We start from the raw sequence: 21,300 nt of genomic DNA on the forward strand, positions 1-21,300 counted from the left end.
TTAAGGAGGGGATGGGGCTGCGCCCCCTCGGTGCTCCGTCGCTGTGGATGCTCAGTGTTTGCTCCCAGCACCGAAGAGGCGCAGCGGGTTCACCAGCTTCATGGCCAAGTAACCCTGAGGGGGGAGAAACGGGGGCAGGGGGGCTCAGCAGGGCTCCGTGAGCAGCAGGAGGGGGTTTGGGGGCCCTTTGCGCTCACCGGGGCAGAGTAGATGAAGTTGAGGAGCAGAAGGAGCAGCAGCAGCAGAGCCGCGGTCGCGGTGATGCGGCACCGGTGCCGCCGCCAGACGGCGTAGCGCAGGGCGCGCAGCGGGGCCAGCAGCCACAGGAAGGACGAGTCGGGGCGCCTGGTGGACGAGGAGCTGCGTCACCCCAACCCCTGCCTCCCCCTCTGTGCCCTTCGGGATCTGCGAGGCTCACACGGGGGGCTGCAGCGGTGGGTACGCGTTGGGCTCCTCCCGGCCTTTCCCCGCCGGTCTCTCTTCTGCTTCTTTCTCGTCGAGCAGCTCCAGGCTCAGCTCCAGCTTGCCCTACAGGAGGAGCAGCGGGTGGATATGGGGCGGGATGAGTTTCCCTGCCCTCTCTCCTCCCCCCCCCAAATCCCACTGCCCTCCTCTTCCCCGCCGTACCGCCATGCGCTGCGCGCCACCCTCGTGCACCACGCAGGGCCACCAACCCCGCGCCAGCTTCTGTCGGAACAGAGAGAAACGGGGGGGTCCCCGAGCCTTCCCCCAGGGCCAGGGGCTCAGACGTGGCTTTAGGGTGCAGTCCTGCGGCCGCTGGGCTGGACGGGGCAGCCGGGTGAGCTCCAGCTCCAGGACACCTGCAGGGAGAAGCGTCAGCCCTGGGTGTCCCTCTGTGCCCCTCCTCGGGTGGGCAGAGAGACCCTCACCCAAAAAATCATCGGCCGAAAACTTGTCGTTGTCCCACACTTGGAGGATGAGCTTCGGGGGCACCTTCAGCACCGTCTCATCCAGGCTCCAGAAATGCTCCTGCACGGTGCGAGGGGAGGAGAAGGGGGTCACTCCCGGCTCCCAAAACCTCGTTTCTCCCCCCCCTCCCCACGGGGCACGGCACCTTGCGGGGCAGCACGCAGCGCTGCTCGGCTGCCAGGTACTGGAAGGGGAAGACGAAGCGCCAGTGGAAGCTGCCGTCGCCCTGCAGCGCCCGGTAATGCACGTCCGTCCTCTGCTTCTGCTCCTCCAGCCCATCCAGCCAGCTGCACGCCGTGGGGAGGGAGGTACAGCTGTCCTCACGGCCCCCCCCCCCTTGTCCCCACGGCCTTTGGGACGCAGCGCTGGCCCCGTGCTCACCCGGTGACGTAGATATCGCTCATCCTCTGCCCTGCAGCGCTGATGTCCCCTGGCTCCACGTCGCGGGTGTTCCACACCACGCAGCGCAGCTCATAGCTGGGGAGGGGGGTTGTGTCACCCCCCCGCCTCCCCCCGGGGACATCCCTGTCCCGTGGAGAGCTCTCACCTCTGGGGTTTGCGGGGAGTGATGTCCACGGGGGGTCCAGGGGGGCCGAGGCTGGCGGGGAAGATGTCCACCCACATCTGCACCTTGCCCTGTGCCGTGGGGTGGATGTGCTGCCGCTTGTCCCCTTGTGAGCTCCCCATCACCCACCCCCAGCATCCCACCTTGTGCCCACTGCGTTAGGACCCCCCCCCAACCCACCACCCCCTGTTCCCATCATCCCCAGGCATCGCTTTATGGTATGGTGTCCCAATTGTCCCCAAACCAGCATCCCTCCCTGCTGGGCTGTCCCTGTCATCCCAGGGTCCCCACTGCCCCCAAACCAGCATCCCTCCCTCTCGCCCCACTGCATTCCCTCCATGCCCGAGGTTTCCACCACCCTCAGCTTTGTCCCCACCACCCCCCAGTCCCAGCACCTCTCCAGGTTCCCCTATCCCCACCACTCCTCTTTTCCCATCACCCCCAACATTTCTTTGCACCCCGCTGTCCCCACCACCCCATCCCCACCTGCTCCAGCCCAGGCTGGGCGCTGTTGTACAGCGTCCTGGTCTCCAGATGCTCGGGGACGAGGTTCCATGCATGCAGCACATGCAGGGCCAGGCGCTCCCGGGGCGCCCCAGGGTGACGATATGTGGGGGGTCCACTCTCTGCAATGCCAAACCCTCTGGACAGACCATCGGAGAGACCCCATCACCCCCCCCCCCTCCATCACCCCCCCAGACCCCAACCCACCAAAATGGCTCAGCAGGAAGGTGGAGCCCCCAAAGATGACGGCGGTTCCATCGGCGCTGAATTCGGGTGCCTGCAGCCCCCGGGTGCGAGCCAGGTGCTCCAGTGCCCGGCTGGGGCTCAGCTGGTCCCGCCAGCACCCAGGGCCGTCCCTGTGGGCAGTGTGGGGCTGAGGGCTGTGGTGTTCATCCCTTCACGCCCACCCTGTAGCCCCGTGCCCACCCAATCCCCTCGTCTTCCCCTTTGTGTCATCCCCAGCTCCCCATGCCCGTCCCCATGTGCCCTTCCCAGCTCCCCATGTCCTCTATGCCAACCCTGTGCCAACCCCGTCCCACACCCCATCCCCAGCTCCCCTGTGCCCATCCCCTCGTGCCCTTCCCAGCTCCCCATGCCCCCTATGCCAACCCTGCCCCACCTCCCTGTTCCCAGTTCCCTCTGCCCTTGGTCCCAACCAATCCCCATCCCTGCTCCTGTCCCATCCCACCCCATCATCCCCAAATCCCTGCCCACTCTGTCCCCGTTTCCTGTTCCCAGTCCTGTCACTATCCCATGTACCCACTTCATCCCCTGTGCCCTCCACACCTCTTTTTCCCCACCTTCCTTCATCCCTATGCCCTCATCAACTCTGTGTCCCCATGTCCCTGTGCCCTCCCCATCTTGTCCCCGCACCTTTGTGCCCACCTCCCTGCCCCCCTGTCCCCCTATGGCCCCCATCCCCTTGTCCCCGTGCCTCCGTGCCCTCCCCATGTCTGCGTCCCCATCTCCTTGTCCCCATACCCCTGTACCCCTCATATCCTCCTTGTCCCCATGCCGCTGTGCCCTCCTCACCTCCCTTGCCCTCATCCCTCCATACCCACCCCCTCCCCACATCCCTACCCCCAATCCCAGAGCCCCCTCCCCATTCCGGGGGTCACCCACATGCGGTACAGACGGGGCAGCCCACAGTGGGCACGGAATCGGGACAGCAGCCGGTTCTCCAAGTCGATGGTGGTGCTTCCAATCTCCTGGTCGGGTGGCAGCAGGTCGTGGTCCAGCAGTGAGACCCTCAGGTCCTTCTCCAACGGGATGGTGCCCATCACCTCGAACATCCTGGCAGTGGGGTCAGCCCCGAGGTGAGCCCACGTGGGGACAAGCACCGGTGGGCATGGGGACCTGCTGGCACCGGGGCAGGGGCTGACAGGTGTGGGATGTGCTGGCATGGGGACAGGGGGGCATAGGGAGCTGGTGGTGTGGGGAATGGGAGTTATGGGACCTGCTGCCATGGGGAAGGGGGAGCTGGTGCCATGGGGACCTTGGTGGCATTGGGACTTGGTGTTATGAGACCTACCATCATGAGGAATGGGGACTTGGTGGCGTGGGGGATGGGAGCTTGGTGGCATAGGGACTCATTTTTGTTGGAGCTACTATTATGGGGAACGAGGAGCCGGTGTGGTGCCATGGGGACTTGGTTTTAGGGGGCCAACTGCCATGGGGAGTGGGGTCTCGGTGGCATGGGAACTTGGCTATGAGCCCTATTGTCGTGAGGAATGGGGAGCTGGTGGCAGAGGGAATGGGATCCTGGTGCCATGGGGACTTTGTGTTATGGGACCTGCTATCATGGAGATTGGGGAGCTGGTGGCATGGAGACTTGGTGGCGTGGGGAGTGGGAACTCAGTGGCAAAGGGACTTGGTGTTATGGGACCTACTGGCAAGAGGAATGGGGACTTGATGGCATGGGGACCTGCTGGTGTGGAGAATGGGGACTTGGTGACATGGGGAATGGGATCCTGGTAGCGTGGGGGCTTGGTGTTATGGGACCTGCTGTCACGAGGAATGGGGAGCTGGTGGCATGGGGACTTAGTGGCATAGGGAATGGGATCATGCTGGCATGGGGACCTGCTGTCACAAGGAATGGGGAGCTGCTGCCATGATGATGTGGTGTTATAGGGGCACACCTGCATGGGGAATGGGGAGCTGGTGGCATGGGGACCTGCTGACATGAGGGAGGGGGATGTGATGCTGCAGGGACCCTCCAGCACGAGGAATGGGGGCACACTAACAGAGAACTGCTGGCACAGAGACCTGAAGGCAAGTTAGGGGTATGGTGGCATGGGGGGTGGGGATCCCCCAGCATAGAGCTCCAACAACCCTCCTGGGCACCTCTCCTCTGTGCCAGCCAGGAGTGGCAGTGCCACCAAGCCACCCACGGTGCCCCTACCTGCCAAAAACTGGCTCCACGGTGTTGGGCACATAGTGGTCACGTTTGCCCAGTGTCTTTGCTCCCAGCGAGACACGAACGTAGGGGTCACACTGGCAGCAGGGAGGGGGCCGTCAGGGTGACAGATGGTGACAGACGGGGTGGGGGACGCGGCGGTGGCCTCACCATCCCATTGCGGTCACGGGGGGACAGGTCGAAGGCACGGACGATGTAGACGCGCACCAGGCACTGCTGGGGTTGGCTGGGGGGCAGCTCCTGGAAGCGGCGGGGCGGCGGGGGCACCCCGGGGTCCTCGGGTAGGGGGTAGAGACAGAACAGCCCCTGGGAGCGGGGGGACAGCATGGCCGTGCACCCCGAGTTCCCCCCATCCTGGGTCTGGGGTCCCTGTGGGCACGGGGGTCTCACCTTGAACTCGCCCACAGGCACGGGGTCGTCCCCCTGCTGCCCCCCCGGCTGGTAGAGGGGGAAGGTCTGGCAGAAATCCTGCAGCCCCTCGAATTTGGGCACCGCCTCCAGCTCACAGCCGTACACCTGCGGGACAGCGGGGCTGCCTTGTCCCCATCCCTGCTGTGGTGTTTCTCCTCTTCCAGTCCCCTTCCTCATCGCTGTTCCCATCCCATCACTGTCCCTGTCCCCAACCATCTTCATTCCTGTCCCATTCCTGTCCTTGTCCTCGTCTCGTCTTCACCCCCCATCCCCAGCCTTGTCCCGGTCCTTGTCCTCATCCTGTATTCACCGCAGTTCTCACCTCTGCCCCATCCTCATCTCAACCACTTCTTCATCACTTTCCATCCCTAACCCTCATCCCCATCCTGTTTCTCCCCCAATTTCCATCCCTGACCTCTTTATCCCCATATCCTTATCACCAACCATCCCTGCCTCCATCCCCATCTTTATTCTTACCACCACCCCATCCCTGTCCCAGTCCCACCCTATTCCCACCCCCATCCCCACCTCTGTTCTTCCCACCCCATCCCCATCCCCTGCCCCATGTCACGCTGTTCCCCTCACCTTCAGGCTGTCCCTGTGTGTCCTTCGGTGGCTCTTTGCCTTGTCTCCCATGGCCATGTAAAATTTGCTCCACCAGTCGCCTTCTTCCTCATCCTCCTCCTCCCTCTCCGTGTCCTGGTGGGCAGCAGGGTGAGGCAGGATGCCTCTGGTGGCCCCTGGTGGCCCCCAGTTCCTTTGCCCACCTTGTCTGCAGCCCCCTTCTCAGCGGCCACCTTGGGCAGCATCTGTTGGGAGTGGGGGGGACATTTGGGAACAGGAGGCGGGGGGACCCCATGGCACAGCCTGGGCTGTTGGGGATGGGGACAGGTTTAGGGGACACAGGGGGGGCTCACCTGAGCAATCCTGCCCCAAGCAGCAGCTGTGTGTGGGGGGGACACAAAGTGAGCGTCCTGCAGAAGGACGGGGATGGGACAGTGGGGGGGAGGGGGTGGGACAGGGAGGGGGCATGGATGGGACAGGGATGGGACAGGGATGGATGGGATGGGACAGGGATGGGGCAAGGAGGAACTGGAGTCAGGGCCAGGGCAGGGAGGGGGTAGGAGGATAAGAGGGACAGAAAAGGGACGGACAGGGATGGGGTAGGAATAGGAACGGGATGGTGGTAGGGATAGAGATGGAACAGGGATATCTGAGGGATGGGGAAGGGACAGGGATGCAGTAGAGGGTCCCAGGGAGAGGGCATGGATGGGGCAGAGATGGGGCAGGGGCGAGGGGGGGTGGGACAGGGTTGTACCGGGGTTGGAACCCGACACAGGGACACGAGGTTGGGGCAGCTGCTCCTCTCCATCGGGCTCACGGCGGAACCTCGCCAGGTCCTGCACACACGCCTGGCCCACGTGGGGCCGGAACCCAAAGCCCTGCGTGTCCAAAACCCGCAGCCGGATCGGGGGCACATACTCCTCATCCACTGGTAGGTGCTGGGACCAAGCCACGCCGTCACCCCGGGCTGCCAGCACCCACGGGTGGGCTCTGCTCCCCGTCCCTGTGTGCTCACCAGCGTCAGCAGGAAGGCGTTGATGGGGAAATTGGGGTTGGTGGCGAGGTCGGTGATGGGGGGGATGCGCAGGACGTGCCCCCCACACTGCACCTCCAGGCTGGGGGCGCGCACAGGCAGCAGGCAGCGGCCACGGAGCCCCCGCAGCCCCCACGCCAGCACCTGCAGGGCCCACATCCGTTCACCCCTGTCCCTCACCCATCTCCATCCTTTCCTGCATCCCTGTCCTTTTCATCCCCATTTCCATCTTCTTCATTGCTGTCTTTGTTGCCTCCCGGTCTCCATCCCCACTCTTGTCCCCTTCCCATCTTCATCCCATTCTCCACCTCTACCCCATTCTTGTGCCCAACCCAATCCCCAACCCATCTCCATTACTGTCGCTGTTCCCATTCCTGTCCTCATTGCTGTCCTGTCTCTGTCCACATCCTTGTCCCCAGCCTCCCTGTCCCCATCTTGTCCTATCCCATCATATCTTGTCCCATCCCATCCCATCCCATCCCATCCCATCCCATCCCATCCCATCCCATCCCTCCCTTTTCCATCCCATCCCATCCCATCCCATCCCATCCCATCCCATCCCATCCCATCCCATCCCATCCCATCCCATCCCATCCCATCCCTCCCTTTTCCATCCCATCCCATCCCATCCCATCCCATCCCATCCCATCCCCTCCCATCCCTCCCTTTTCCATCGCATCCCATCCCACCCAATCCTGTCCCCTTCCTTCCCATTTTGTCCTATTTCATCCCATCCCATCTTACTTTTCATGTCCCCATCCTCTTCTCATCCCGCTCCCCACCCCTTTCCTCATCCATGTCCTTCTCCCCTCCCTGCCCCAAACCTCATCCCTCCCCCTTCTCCTCCCTGCCACCCAGCATCACCTCCAATGCCATCAGCCGCAGGACCGGCCGGATGCCTGGGGGGATGCTGAAGGTGCCCTGTCTCCATGGCGGGGTGCTGAGCCGTGCCATCGCCCCGTCCTATTGGGGTGACAGGGGTGTGAATGCTGGGGACAGACCCTGGGAGCCCCCACCCCACCCCCTGCTGCCCACCTCTCACCTCAGCCTCGTGCAGCAGCTCAAAGGCAGCCAGCAGTTCCCCGGCCGGCCCCCCCGGTCCCTGCAGTGGGTATCTCTGCAGCCGGGGGGGCTTCCGGCGCCCCACATCCAGCCACACTTTTGGGGTGCACACGCTTCTCCCGAGGAAGCTCCCAGCACCCTACGAGGCAGCGACAGGGCGCGGATGCCCCCACCCATGGCTGCCCACTGCCTATAGGTGCTCCCCACCCCTGGGTGTCCCCAATGTACCCCTCCATCCTGATCGAACACCTCCACCACCACAGCTGGGGGCTCATCCCGCAGCCCGCGTGGGTCCCCATGGAGCTGCACCCGATGGAAGAGCAGCGACTGATCCCAAACCGGGTCCAGGGTGCCGGGCAGCACGCGGGTGCTCTGGCTGACGTGCATGAAGGAGACGTGGGCAACGGGGTCTGTGGGAGCAGCGCCCACTGTCAGCACCCAAAGGTGCTGCTGGAGGGGGTCAGGGTGCTGGGGGGGGGTCCCACCTGCTGTGGTCTTGGTGCCGTGGGGCTTCAGCTCCAGCGCTTGGAAGAGGTAACAGCGCAGCTGGAAGGAGCTGGGTCCTGAGGAAGGAGGAAGGGGTGTCAGGAGGCTCTGGGTTAGTGTTAGCACTGGGGACCCCTGGACCCCCAGAATCCTCCCCCTGTGTCCTGTGGCTCACGCTCGAAGGTGCAGAGGATGACAGGCGTGGGGTGCTGGGGGTGTCCCCGGCCTTTGGGTGTTGCTGCCATCTGCTTGCTCTCTGGCATTTCCTCTGCATCCTACAAGTTGGGATGTGGGCTAGGGCAGTCAACCCGGCCCCCTTGTCCCACTGTCCTCATGTCCCCCCATCCCGCTGTGCCTGTGTCCCACTGTCCCTGCATCCCCACACCTCTGCATGCCTCTCTCTGTTCCTCCCTCTCAGCATTCTTCTGTCCATCCCTCCGTCCCACCCCTGCATCCATCTCTCCCTCCCTCCCTGCCTGCCCTCGCATCCATCTGACCCTCTGTCCCTTCATCCCTGCATCCATCCCTCTGTCCTTACATCCCTCTGTCCTTGAATCCCTGCATCCCTCTGCCCCTTGTCACTCCTTCCCTCCATCCCTCTGTCCTTCCCATTCCTTTATCCCTGTTTCTTCCTCCTTACATCCATTCCTCCATCCATCCCCCTGTCCTCAAATCCCCACATCCCCCTGTCCCTCCATCCCTTTCCATCCCTCCCTCCATCCCTCTGTCCCTCCCTTCACCCCCATCCCTCTCATCCCTCCGTCCATCCCCATCCGTACCGCTGTGCCCTCGAGGAGGAAGATGGCAGCCACAGATGAGGGCAGCTCTGGCACCATGTGCCGACGCCAGCAGCGCCGCCGGCACGCATCACCCGCTCGGTGCTGCAGATGGAAGCGGCCGCCCCACAGGGATGCGTACTCCCATGCTTTATCCGGAGCCTCGGGGCTGTGCTGTGGGGATGGGTGGCACAAAGGTGATGGTGTGGGGAGAGAAGGATGCACAGAGCAGGGGGCTGGTGGCCAAACACCTGTCCCTGCCACCCCATCCTTGTCACCCACCCCCATCCTTGCCATTCCACCCCTGCTACCCCCTTCCAGCCACCCCATCCTGTTCAACCCCATCCTGTCACCCCCTTCCTTGCCACCCCACCTGCGCCACTCCACTCTGGTCACCCTGCCACCCCATCCTTGTCACCCCCAACCTCAGCACTCCATTTTTGCCACCCCCTCCCTACCACCCTCACATCCACCTCCCCATCCCCTTCCATCCTCATACCTCCCACACTGGTCCTGCCACCCCATCCTTGTCCCCCCCATCCTATCACCCTTTTCCTTGCCACCCCACCAGCCCCATATGTGCCACCCCATTCCCACCACCACATCGGTGTCCTGTTCCTGGGCACTGCTGTCCCTACGCCGGGTGCGCAGCCATCGCCGCCGTCGCTGTGTGTGATACATCTCCTCTTTGGGGTGCCATGCAGGTGAGGGGTCTCCGGCCGCCACGCTCACCCCATACTCCCATCCTGCATCACCCACGTTGTCGTCGTCACCTCTGCCACCCCCTCAACCCAGCACACCCACATGGGGACATCGCTCACCAGCCTCATCCACGGCCCCTGTCACCTCCACCCGCCAGTCATCGGTGACGTGCCAGCCTTGGGGACACACCACCTCCTCCTTGGGGGGCACCGCCGCGCCGGCCTGCAGCAGACAGAAGCTGAGCTCTGGGGCATCTGTGCCACTCAACTGCCCCCCGTGTCACCCCTTCTCACCACATCAGTGCTGGGCACAGCAGCAGGTCCCCATTCCCCGCCGCGCCGCCGGCTCTGGTTCTCATAGACCTCCTCCAGCACCTCGTCCATGCCAGCCTCGGGCTCCGGCAGCAGCCTGAGGACGGGAGCAGCTGCCATCACCTCGCTGTCCCCACGCACGGGGAGGGGTGTCCCTTGGGCTCTCACCTCCGTGGCGGTTCCACAGCCCAGGGCCCATCCCAGCACCAGCCCTGGGGGGGTCGGATGCGCTCGCGGGGCAGCGCCACTCTGCCGGCCACGTCGGAGAAGCTGGGGCGAGCTGGGAGCGCCTGCCTGCTCCATTTGCCCAGGATCTTCATCTGGTTCTCATACTGTAGGAATGGGGCGCCGCTGTGTCACCATGTCACCGTGTCACAGCGCCATGGCATCGCCACGTCACCTCATCACCTCATCACCCCATCATGTCACCATGTCACCGTGTCACTGCGTCATGGCGTCACCACGTCACCTCATCACCCCATCATGTCACCATGCTGTCCTGTCACAGCACTGCTGTGTCACTATATCAATGCGTCATGGTGTCACCATGTCACCCTGCAACCTTGTCACCACGTCACCATGTCACAGCATCACCACGTTACGATGTCATCATGTTGTCATGGCACAGCATCACTGTGTCACCATATCGCCATGTCATGGTGGCACCACGTCTTTATGTCACCATGTCACCATGTCACAGCATCACCATGTTACGATGTCATCATGTTGTCATGGCACAGCATCACTGTGTCACCATATCATCATGTCACAGTGTCACCACATCACCATGTTACCATGTCACAGCATCACAGTGTCACCAGATCACCATGTCACTACATCGTGATGTCATCATGTCCCCATGTCACTGTGTCACTATGCCATCATGTCACAGTGTCACCGTGTCACCACATCATCATGTCATCACGTCACTGCGTCACAGTGTTGTCATGGTCACCATGTCACCTCACCACCATGTCACAGTGTCACCATGTCATGGTGTCACTATGTCTCAGTGTCACCATGTCACTGTGTCACTGCATCACCATATCACCACGTCATCATGTCACAACGTCATCATGTCACCACGTTACTATGTCATCATTGTGTCACCTCATCACCATGTCACATGTCATAATGTCACAGTGTCACTACCTCGTGGTGTCACCATGTCACCATATCACCTCATCATCACATCATGGCATCACCATGTCACTGTGCCACTACCTCACGGTGTCACCATGTCACCATATCACCTCATCACCATGTCATGGTGTCACAACGTCACCATGTCATCATGTCACTGTGTCACTACCTCGTAGTGTCACCATGTCACCATATCACCTCATCACCACATCATGGCATCACCACGTCACCATGTCACCATGTCACTGTGTCACTACGTCACCATGTCACCATGTCACCATGTCATTGTGTCACCCTGGTATAGTGTCACCATGTCATGGTGTCACAGTGTCACAGTGTCACCACGTCACCACGTCACCATGTCATGGTGTCACTACATCACGGTGTCACCATGTCACCATATCACCTCATCACCACATCATGGCATCACCACATCACCATGTCACCATGTCACTGTGTCAATACGTCACAGTGTCACCACGTCACGGTGTCACCATGTCACAGTGTCACCACGTCACCATGTCATCATGTCACTGTGTCACTACATCATGGTGTCACCATGTCACCATGTCATTGTGTCACCCTGGTATCGTGTCACCATGTCATGGTGTCACAACGTCACAGTGTCACCACGTCACCATGTCATCATGTCACTGTGTCACTACATCACGGTGTCACCATGTCACCATATCATCTCACCACCACGACAGAGTGTCACCACGTCACCACGTCACGATGTCACTTTGTCCCAGTGTCACCTCGCTGTCCCCTGCCCAGCACTCACTGTCTCAGCATAGACGTGCAGGGCGCCCTCCAAGTAACGCGGCAGCTCCTGGCTCTCAGCCACACGCCCCAACCACAGCCGGACCCGGAGCTGGGCATGGAGGTGTCCTGGGACCTGGGGACATCGTGGGGGGACATGAGTGTGGCACAAAGGGGACATGGAGGGTAGGGATACAGAGGGGATGTGGGAAGGTATAGAGGAAGAGGTGAGATGGGGAAATGTTGAGGGAAAATGGAGGGGACAGAGGGGACACGGAGCGGACATGGAAGGGACAGGGTGAAGATATAGATGGGATGTGGAATGAACGTGGAAAGGACAGGGAAGTGACATAGATGGGACATGTGAGGACATGGGGGAAATGTGGAGAGGATGTGGAGATGTCACAGGTGGGGCACAGAAGGGACATGGAAGTGAATTAGATGGGATACAGAGAGGACTTGGAGATAGAGAGGGGTTGGGTATGGGGGGTCATGGAGGTGACATAAATGGGACATGTAGAGGACATGGAGATGACATGGAGTTGACATGGGGGTGACACAGAGGGGACATGGAAGAGATACGGAGAGGACTGGGAGAGGATGCGAAGAGCATGGAGAGGGGACATGGAGGGGACATGGTTTGAATGTTGAATGGATATACAGGGGGAGAGGAGATGGAGGGGACATGAAGGGAAAGGACATGGAGGTGGCACAGATGGGACATGGATGGGATGTGGAAGGGATGGGGAGGTGACATAGATGGGACACGGATGGGACACGGAGGGGATATGGAGAGGTTGTAGAGGGGACTATGGAGGGACACAGGACACTGAAGGAAAGTGGGGGGGATATGGAGAAGACTTAGAGAGGACACAGGGGGGACATGGAGGTGGCATAAATGGGACATGGAGGCACCACGGAGAGGAAAGTGGAGGGGGTATGGAGTTGGCATGGGAGTGAGACGGAGGGGACAAGGGAGAGAATGAGAAGAGCATAGAGAGGGGAGATGGAGGTGACATGGTTTGAATGGTGAATGGGCATACAGGGAGAGAGGACATGGAGGGGACATGAAGGGTCTGCAGGGAGGATATGGAGGTGACATAGATGGAACACATAGGGGACGTGGCGGGGATATGGAGAGGTTGTAGAGGGGGCTATGGGGCGGATACAGATGGGACACCGAAGGAAAGTGGAAGGGATATGGAGGAGATTTGGAGAGGACACGGAGGGGAATGGACTGGATTTTGGGGGAAATGGGGAGGTAGAAGAGGCGCTGAGGGGCCATGGGGGGTCCAAGGGCTGCTTGTGGCCTTACCTCCAGCATCAGGGTGTGCGTCCGTCCACAGAGCCACCCGCAGGCTGCGGGGCCGTGGGCTGAGCAGGCGAGGCGGTGTGCGGGGATGCGGGCACAGGCCAGGCAGCGGGCACCGCTCCGCAGCCACAGCAACACGTCGGGAACACCGGCCTGAGGCTGGGACAGAGCAGGACAAGATGGAGGGGGGACACCCGTGTGGAAGGAAGGGATGCCGTTCAGAGGGACCTCAGCGGGCTTGGAAAGTGGGTGTGGGTGAACCTAATGAGGTTCAACACAGCACAGCGCAAGGTTTTGGACGTGGGCTGGAGGAACCGTAGGTATGTGCACAGATTGGAAGGAGCGGTGCTTGAGAGCACCCTGCAGAGATGGAGCCGGGGGTCCTGAGGGATGGAAAGCTGAACGCGAGCCAGCAGTGTGTGATTGCAGCTGGGGAACAAATGGCAGCCTGGGCTCCATCAGCAGAGGGGGGGCAGCAGGGACAGGGAGGCGATCGTCCCCCTCTGCTCTGCTCCTGTGAGGCCCCATCTGCAGCACTGCGTCCAGGGCTGGAGCCCCCAGGACAAGAAGGACAGGGAGCTGCTGGAGAGGATGCAGAGGAGCCGCAGAGATGAGCAGGGGCTGCAGCACCTCCACCACGAAGACAGGCTGAGGGAGCTGGGCTTGTTCAGCATGGAGAAAAGAAGGCTGCGGGGTGACCTCAGTGCAGCCTGCAGTGCCTGAAGGGAGCCTGCAGGCAGGAGGGGAGTCAGCTCTGTGCAAGGGGAGATGGCAGCAGGACGAGGGGAAACGAATGGAGGGAGGGCAGCTGGAGGTTGGATGTCAGGGGAAGTTGTGTGCTGTGAGAGCGGGGAGGGGCTGAACAGCTGCCAGAGAGGCTGTGATGCCCCGTCCATCCGTGCAGGTGTTGGAGGCCAGGTTGGATGGGGCCCTGGGCAGCCTGGGCTGCTGTTGGATGTGGAGGTTGGTGGCCCTGCGTGCGGCAGGGGGTTGCAGCTCCGCGATCCTCGAGGTCCCTCCAGCCCTGGCCGTTCTGTTTTTCTGTGTGTGTGATTCTGTGACATCAAGAGGCAAAAAAACCCAAACCACAAAACCCCCTCAAAACGGGGCTTCCTCCACACCTCAGCCTGCAGGGCGGCCACCCGGCCCAGCCAGGCCTCGGCCTCGGGGAGCAGCTCGGCCCAGGCCCGGTGCGGAGGCCCAGCAGCGGCAGCCGAGGCGAGGAGCTGCAGGAGCTGCAGGCGGGCGGCGCGCAGCTCCACGTCCAGCCGCGTCCGGGGGTGCTGGGCCTGCAGCACAGGCAGGGCAGCCCTGGGGAGAGGATCTGGGGATGCTCACCTGCCTGGTTTGCCCCCAGAATGTTTAATTTTCACCCCAAAACGCCCCTCATTTCATCCCAGATGACACCATAATTGCAGCCCAGATCCTCCACAAAACGCCTTGTTTCCCTTGAAAAAGAGCCTCGTTTTCCTACAGATCATCCCGTTTTCTCTCAAGATACACCTGATTCTCATTAAAAAATATCATAGAATCCTAGAATCACTCAGGTCAGCAAAGACCTCAAAGATGAGTCCAACCATGCCCCAACCATGCTGCCCTCATCAACAGCCCTCCACTCAGCCGTGTCCCCGAGCGCCACATTCAGGATTTCAAGCATCCATTTCCACCTCAGAAATGCCCTCCGTCCTCCCCTCCTCCCCAAAAATGCACAACTGCCATCCAACCCAACCCACTCCTGCCTCAGCAAAGCCCCCATCTCATAGAACCATGGAATCACCAAGGTAGGAAAAGACCTCCAAGATCCTCCAGCCCAACCACCCCCCTGATCCCCAATAGCTCTCACAACCTCACTTTGGCCTCCAGACGCCCCATATCTCCATAGAATTGCCCCCCCACTCCCCTCTAAAATACTCCCACCCCCAAAAAACACCCGATTTCCCCCCATTACACCAATTTTTCACCCCAAATGCCACTTTCCCCCCCAGAAACACCGATTTTCCTCCTAAAACACCCAATTTCCCTGCAAAACGCTCCACGTCTGGCCCTCAAATGCTCATTTTTCCCCTAACTGAATCATTTTTTCCCTCCGACGTCCCCTTCCCCCCCAAAACACCCATTTTTTTCCCCCCAATGCCCCATTTCCTCCCCCATAAATGCTCTATTTCCCCCGCAGATTTCCCGTTTTCTCCTATTTGTGCCCAACTTTCACCCCAAATCCTGCATCACCCCCCACAAACGCCCAGTTTCCCCCTGAAATCTCCCATTTACCCCCACTGTTTTTCCCTCCAGTGCCCCATGTTTTCCTCAGAACGCCCCACTGCATCCTCCCTGGTGCTGGGCTCCCTTCCCCACCCCACTTCCAGCATTGGGGTCAATGATTAAAGCATCCACAGCCCCCCCTCCGCCTGCTGACCTGCAGTCCTGCGCCAGCTCACGCAGCAGCTTCCTGCCAACGTCCCCAAGGGCATCCGGCCTCGCGTTCCGCAGCATTGCCACATTTCCCTCCTGTGGAACCTCACCGTTGACCAGCCCCCACCCACTGCTCATCCCTGCCACCCGTCCCCATGTCTGTGTGTCCCCACGTCCCCCATCCCTACATCCCCGTGTCCCCATGTCTGTAGGGGTCACCACTTTCCCCTGTCCATGTATACTTGCATCCCCACATCCATCTGAGCATCGTTACGGTCCAACTTTAAGGTCCTTTTCAATCCAAACCCTTCCATGTGTCCCCGTCCCGTGTGTCCCCATGTCCCTGCGTGCCCACATCCGTGTGTCCCCACATCCATGCGTTCCATCCCCATATCTGCACATCCATTTGTCCCCATGTCCCTGCATTCCCACATCCTCGTGTCCCCACCCCTTGTGCCCCATGTCACCATGTCCCCATGTTCTCACATCCATGTCTCCCCATGTCCCCATGTCCCCACATCCACATGTCCCCATCCCTTGCACCCCATGTCCCCATATCTTCACATCCATTTGTCCCCATGTCCCTGCATGCCCACATTCACATGTCCCTATACCTTGTGCCCCACATCCCCATGTCCCCATATCCCCACACCCATGTGTCCCCATGTCTCTGTGTCCCCACATTCACATGTCCCCAACCCCCTGTGCCCCATGTCACCATTTGTCCCCATGTTCTCACATCCATGTCTCCCCATGTCCCCATATCCCCACATCCACATGTCCCCATCCCTTGTGCCCCATGTCCCCACATCCCCAGACCCATGTATCCCCATGTCCATGTGTCCCCACATCCATGTCCCCACCCCCCTGTGCCCCATGCCCCCACATCCCCATATCCCCACATCCACTTGTCCCCACGTCCCTGCATTCCACATTCCCATGTCTCCATCCCTTGTGCCCCATGTCCCCATGTCCCCACATCCATTTGTCCCCATGTCCCTGCATCCATGTCCTCACCCCCTGTGCCCCATGTCCCCACATCCCCATATCCCCACATCCATTTGTCCCCACGTCCCTGCATTCTCACATCCCCATGTCCCCATGTCCCCACATCCACATCCTCACCCCCTGTGCCCCATGTCCCCACGTCCCCATATCCCCACATCCATTTGTCCCCACATCCCTGCATTCCCACATCCCCATGTCCCCATGTCCCCATATCCACGTCCTCACCCCCTGTGCCCCATGTCCCCATATCCCCACATCCATTTGTCCCCATGTCCCTGCATTCCCACATCCCCATGTCCCCATGTCCCCATATCCACATCCTCACCCCCTGTGCCCCATGTCCCCACGTCCCCATATCCCCACATCCATTTGTCCCCACATCCCCCCATGTCCCCACCTCCACGCCTCCCCCCACCCCTGGCTGCTCACCAGCCTCTCGCCCACACTGTGCATCAGGTTCTGCCCGTCCCACCGCTGCCCAGCGTCCTCCCAGCTGGAGGTGACAGCCACCACCGGCTTGCTGTCATGCCAAGGCATGTAGTAGTAGTGGTTCCCTGCACGCACAGCGGGATGAGCACAGGGATCCCAGTGGGATGAGCACCCCATGGTGTCCCCAAGGGGACGGGGGGTGTCCCCTGCTTTGCTCACCATCAAAGAGGGGGTGGCCTTGCGGTGTGGCAGCGGGGCGGCACGAGGTGTCCCCGGTGTCCCCATGGTTGCCGATGCTGAGCTCGAAGCACAGAGGTTCGGATGTGGGGGGCAGCATGGTGGCAGAGTAGAACACTGCGCAGAGCCCCAGGCGGTGGCGGCGGGGCAGAAGGCGCTGCAAGAAGAGAAAATGCCCCCCAAAAACCCAAATAATTCCCCCCTACCCTGGGATAAAAAGCGACCACGCGTCCCTGTGTCCCCACCTGCACACGGGTGATGTCCTCCGGGGCGATGGCGTCCTGCTGGCGCCCATCGGAGTCCCCTGTGTGGGTGCTGAGCTCCAGCAGCACCCGGCCCCTGTATGCCACCATGGTGTCCTGTAACATAGAGGGGGGGTGCTGGGGGGCTGCGTCCCCCCTGAATGCAGGCGATGCTCCATGCTGTCACCTACTGCACTCACGCTGGGCACATCAGCAGCATCTCTCCGTGGACCATAGAAGGGGAGGAAGCTGGGTCCGAAGCAGGGTAAGAAACCTGGGACCCCTCCTAAAGCAAACCATGGGGTTCAGGAAGGGAGGGGCTGCAAGCTGGGACCCCCCCTCCCCCCTAAAAGTGGGACCAGACTCACCTTCAAGCTCAGCACCGGCAGAGGAGATGTGGGAGAGGTGGAGCTTGGCTGTGCCCAGCACCTTGGACCTGAGGGCAAGGGGTGAGGGCTGGGGGCAACACCGGGGGACCCCCAAATTGAGGGATGCCCCAATTACCCGCTAAGGATGGCCAGCTCGACGGCGTCACAGAGCGGGGGCAGCTGGGGGGACAAAATTGGGGAGGGGGAGGAAATCGAGGATTCAATCGGGGATCTTAAATAAGGGGTTTATCGGAGAGCCCACTTGGGGCGGGGGGCGTCTCACCCGCAGGGGGAAGAAGAGCACTTCGTTCCATGTGGGCTTGGCATCGGGGGGCATCGCTCGAGTGCAGAGCTGTGTTGGGGACACTGTCACCCCTGGGCACGGGTCAGCAGCACCCACTGTGCCCCCAGCACCCACTGTGCCCCCAGCACCCACCGTCCTGCCCGCAAAGCTGGCGCGCACTGCCACTGCCACGAAGCTCCTCTTGCTGCCGGCAAGGAACGGACGGGATGGCTCCTCTGTGCCAGGAGTGATTGCGTTAGGTTGAGTTAGGGTTAGGGTAGGGTTAGGTTAGGGTTGTGTTAGGGTTAGGGTCAGGTTAGAATTAGGTTAGGTTAGGTTAGGGTTGTGTTAGGGTTGTGTTAGGATTAGGTTAAGTTAGGGTTAGGGTTGTGTTAGGGTTAGGGCTAGGTTAGGATTAGGTTAGAGTTGTGTTAGGTTAGGGTTAGGTTATGTTAAGGTTAGGGATAAGTTAGGATTAGGTTAGGGTTGATTTAGGTTAGTCTAGGGTTAGGGTTAGGTTAGGTTAGATTAGGGTTGGGTTAGGGTGAGTTTAGGGTCAGGGTTAAGTTAGGGATAAATTAAGGTTGGGTTAGTGTTAGGGTTAGGGTTGAGTTAGGTTAGGTTAAGGATGAGTTAGGATTAGGTTAGGGTTTAGTTAGGTTAGGTTAGGGTTAGGTTATGTTAAGGTTAGAGATGAGTTAGGTTAGGTTAGGGTTAGGTTAGGGTTAGGTTAGGTTAGATTAGCGTTGGGTTAGGGTGAGTTTAGGGTCAGGGCTAAGTTAGGGATAAATTAAGGTTGGGTTAGTGTTAGGGTTGGGTTAGGTTACTGTTAGGGCTGCGTCAGGGTTAGGTTAGGGTTCTTTATAGGGCTATATTAGGGTGAGATTAGGGCTAGGCTTAGAGTTAGAGTTGGCACTAGGGTTAGGACTAACGTTTGGGCCAGTTTTAGGCTTAGGGGACGTTTGGTGGCATCCACGCCCCTCGCAGCCCTCACCCACCCCAGGGCAGCTCCTCAGCACAGTAGATGCGGAGCTGCAGCGTGGCCACGCATGGGGTGAGCAACGCAGACTGCAAGAGATTGGCTTCCACCTCCTGGCTCCCTGCTGCCTCCTCCCGTTCCTTTAAGAAAAAGATACGTATGTACCGATACAGGCTATGTTTTAGTTAATTAATCCATTAACACAACGATGCTTAAAGGTGCTCACCGACACGGGTTCGCCGGCACGCAGCACGGCCGCGCCGATACGGAGGTACCCACAGCATCCAGCATCGGGGTGCCGGGGGTGCTGCAGGCTCAGCCACGTCCCACCCAGCCTGCGCCCTGCTCCGGTTGGGGACACCCACATCACCTCTGTGCAGCTCGGTGACCCCGTGGGCAACCAGCACCATGCAGGGCCACCTACCGGGTGCGTTGTAGACGGTGCCGACGTCCAGCTGTTGGGAGCAGGCAGTGCAGGAAAAGGGCCAAGGTGAGCTTTGTCACCCCGTTTCCCCCGCTGTCATCCTTACCTTGAAGGCGCCGATGATGGCATCGGCACGGATGGCCCTGGAGTTGAGAACCTGTGGGGTTGGGGACAAAGTCAGCGGCCGCCACGCTGTCACCATCCCCAAGGTGCCATCGACCCCGACCTGGATGTGGATGGGCACCGCTGCCAGCTGAAGGGGGGTCAGGTGGAAATGCTGAGAAAACACCTAAAAACGGGCAAAGCCATGAGTGCATTGGAGATGGATGAGGGGACAGCAGCAGGTCCTTGTCCCCAGGGCCACCTCATTGTAGTAGGGGTTGTTCCCAGCACGGATCCTGCTCCTGAAGCGATGCTCGCCGATGAGGACCGTCACCACCGGTTTGATGGCACTGCCCTGCAGCTGGTGGCCCTGGAGGACCCTGACCCGCACCTATGGGACACGGCAATGTGGTGACAAGGGACATTGCGCTGAGGGTCACCTCACCCTTGGGTGCCCTACCTGGAAATCCTCCTTCTTCCCCGCTGCAGGTTTGGGGTGGTGGTGCGATGCCATTCCCATGGCTGTCCCCACCACTGGGGTGGGACGTGGGGGGGACAGGCATGGTGCCACCCCCTCTGGCGGCTGGGATGTGACATTCCCTGCTGCCACCTGCCCGGGGGGGACGTAGGAGCAGCGCAAAGAAACAGTGGCCCCTGTGGGATGTCCCTGAGGGTCTCGCAATGGGAGCTGGCTGAGATCAAGCGGCAGCCCGGGGTCCTCCGCCAGGCAGCGCAGAGGCACCGTGGTGGCACCCAGGAGCCTGCAAGGATGGGGACAGTGAGCGCAGCCACCGTGGGGGTGGCACCCTGCAGTGCTCACAGGGCGACACTCACCTGTGTGCTTCTGGCTGACCCCAGAGCTGCAGGCGCAGGGCCAGGCTGTCCGTGGGGCGCAGGGGACGTGCGGCCAGAGGCCACACCAGCGTCTGTGGGATGGGGGACAGAGGTTGGCAGGGTGGCCACGTGCCCCCATGCTGCTGTCGGCCACCTCTGGGTCAACTCACCTCGTTCCATGCTGGGCTGCGCTCTGCTGGCACCACCCGGGTGCTCCTGGGGACACCTGGAGGGACAGGAGTTGGGTTGTGGACACTGATGTGGGTGGCACACGTCACCATCCCACGAGGACATCCAACAGCATCCCACCCCATGAGGTGGCTCAGTGCCACCCCATCCCGTGACGACGACACGAAGGTGGCTGCTGCCACCCAGAAGTGCAGGGACAGCCACCTCAACGTCCCCTTGTCCCCAGCAGTACCTCTGAAGCGAGCATAAACGTGCACACCGGGTCCTGCACCGGTGGCCGCCGGGAGGTGAGCACTGGCCACCAGCAGCCTCAGCATGGCCGTGTCCCTGTGTCACCACGGCGCTGTCACCATGGTGCCGTCACATTCCTGAATGCATTGGGGTGGGGCACAAGAAGGGACATCGATGCTGCTGTAGGGTGGGTGTCCCCATGTCACCCAGGAGCTGTGTCACCGTGCGTCTGTGTCGCTGTGTCCGTTTGTCCCCACGTCTGTGTGGCTCTGTGTTACCGTGTCCAGCCGTCCCCATGTCGCTGTGTCTTCATGTTGTGTCCCTGTATCTGTGTGATGTGTCACCAAGCTCTCATATCCGTGTGTCCCCATATCCTCATGTCCATGTGCCCCTTGTCACTGCATCCCTGTGTGCCCATGTCCCCCTGCCCCTCCTTTCCGTATGTCCCCCTGCCCCATGTCCATACAGACATCATTATGGCCCACCTTTAAAGTCTCTTTTCAATCCAACCCATTCCTTGTGCCCACATGTCCACGTGACCCACATCACTGTGTTCCCATGTCCCCATATCCCACATCCATGTGTCCC

General features: G+C 60.7%; 1 protein-coding gene across 1 annotated transcript; it reads right to left on the reverse strand.

The window, feature by feature from the left end:
• Positions 1 to 16: 16 nt before the first annotated feature.
• FER1L5 (fer-1 like family member 5) lies at positions 17 to 20,798 on the reverse strand. The gene is made up of 45 exons (XM_048927976.1): positions 20,714 to 20,798; positions 20,463 to 20,518; positions 20,293 to 20,384; positions 19,919 to 20,219; positions 19,721 to 19,849; positions 19,583 to 19,645; positions 19,463 to 19,513; positions 19,357 to 19,387; positions 19,159 to 19,274; positions 18,952 to 19,072; positions 17,954 to 18,189; positions 17,671 to 17,758; positions 17,503 to 17,588; positions 17,306 to 17,419; positions 17,043 to 17,217; positions 16,824 to 16,948; positions 14,099 to 14,266; positions 12,981 to 13,136; positions 11,688 to 11,801; positions 9,929 to 10,092; positions 9,743 to 9,857; positions 9,552 to 9,671; positions 8,751 to 8,921; positions 8,147 to 8,246; positions 7,971 to 8,048; positions 7,714 to 7,895; positions 7,466 to 7,624; positions 7,288 to 7,386; positions 6,406 to 6,567; positions 6,145 to 6,328; positions 5,412 to 5,498; positions 4,806 to 4,951; positions 4,566 to 4,721; positions 4,401 to 4,492; positions 3,122 to 3,292; positions 2,207 to 2,355; positions 1,982 to 2,121; positions 1,478 to 1,566; positions 1,312 to 1,407; positions 1,076 to 1,217; positions 891 to 990; positions 628 to 821; positions 419 to 528; positions 198 to 345; positions 17 to 114 (listed from the first exon to the last, which is right to left on the reverse strand). The coding sequence occupies exons 1-45, from the start codon at positions 20,796 to 20,798 to the stop codon at positions 52 to 54; spliced, it is 5,724 nt and encodes a 1,907-aa protein (XP_048783933.1). The 3' UTR covers positions 17 to 51.
• Between the last annotated feature and the right edge of the window lie 502 nt (positions 20,799 to 21,300).

This window comes from Lagopus muta, chromosome 27 (assembly GCF_023343835.1).
Source record: "Lagopus muta isolate bLagMut1 chromosome 27, bLagMut1 primary, whole genome shotgun sequence".
In the NCBI taxonomy this organism is placed as follows: domain Eukaryota; kingdom Metazoa; phylum Chordata; class Aves; order Galliformes; family Phasianidae; genus Lagopus; species Lagopus muta.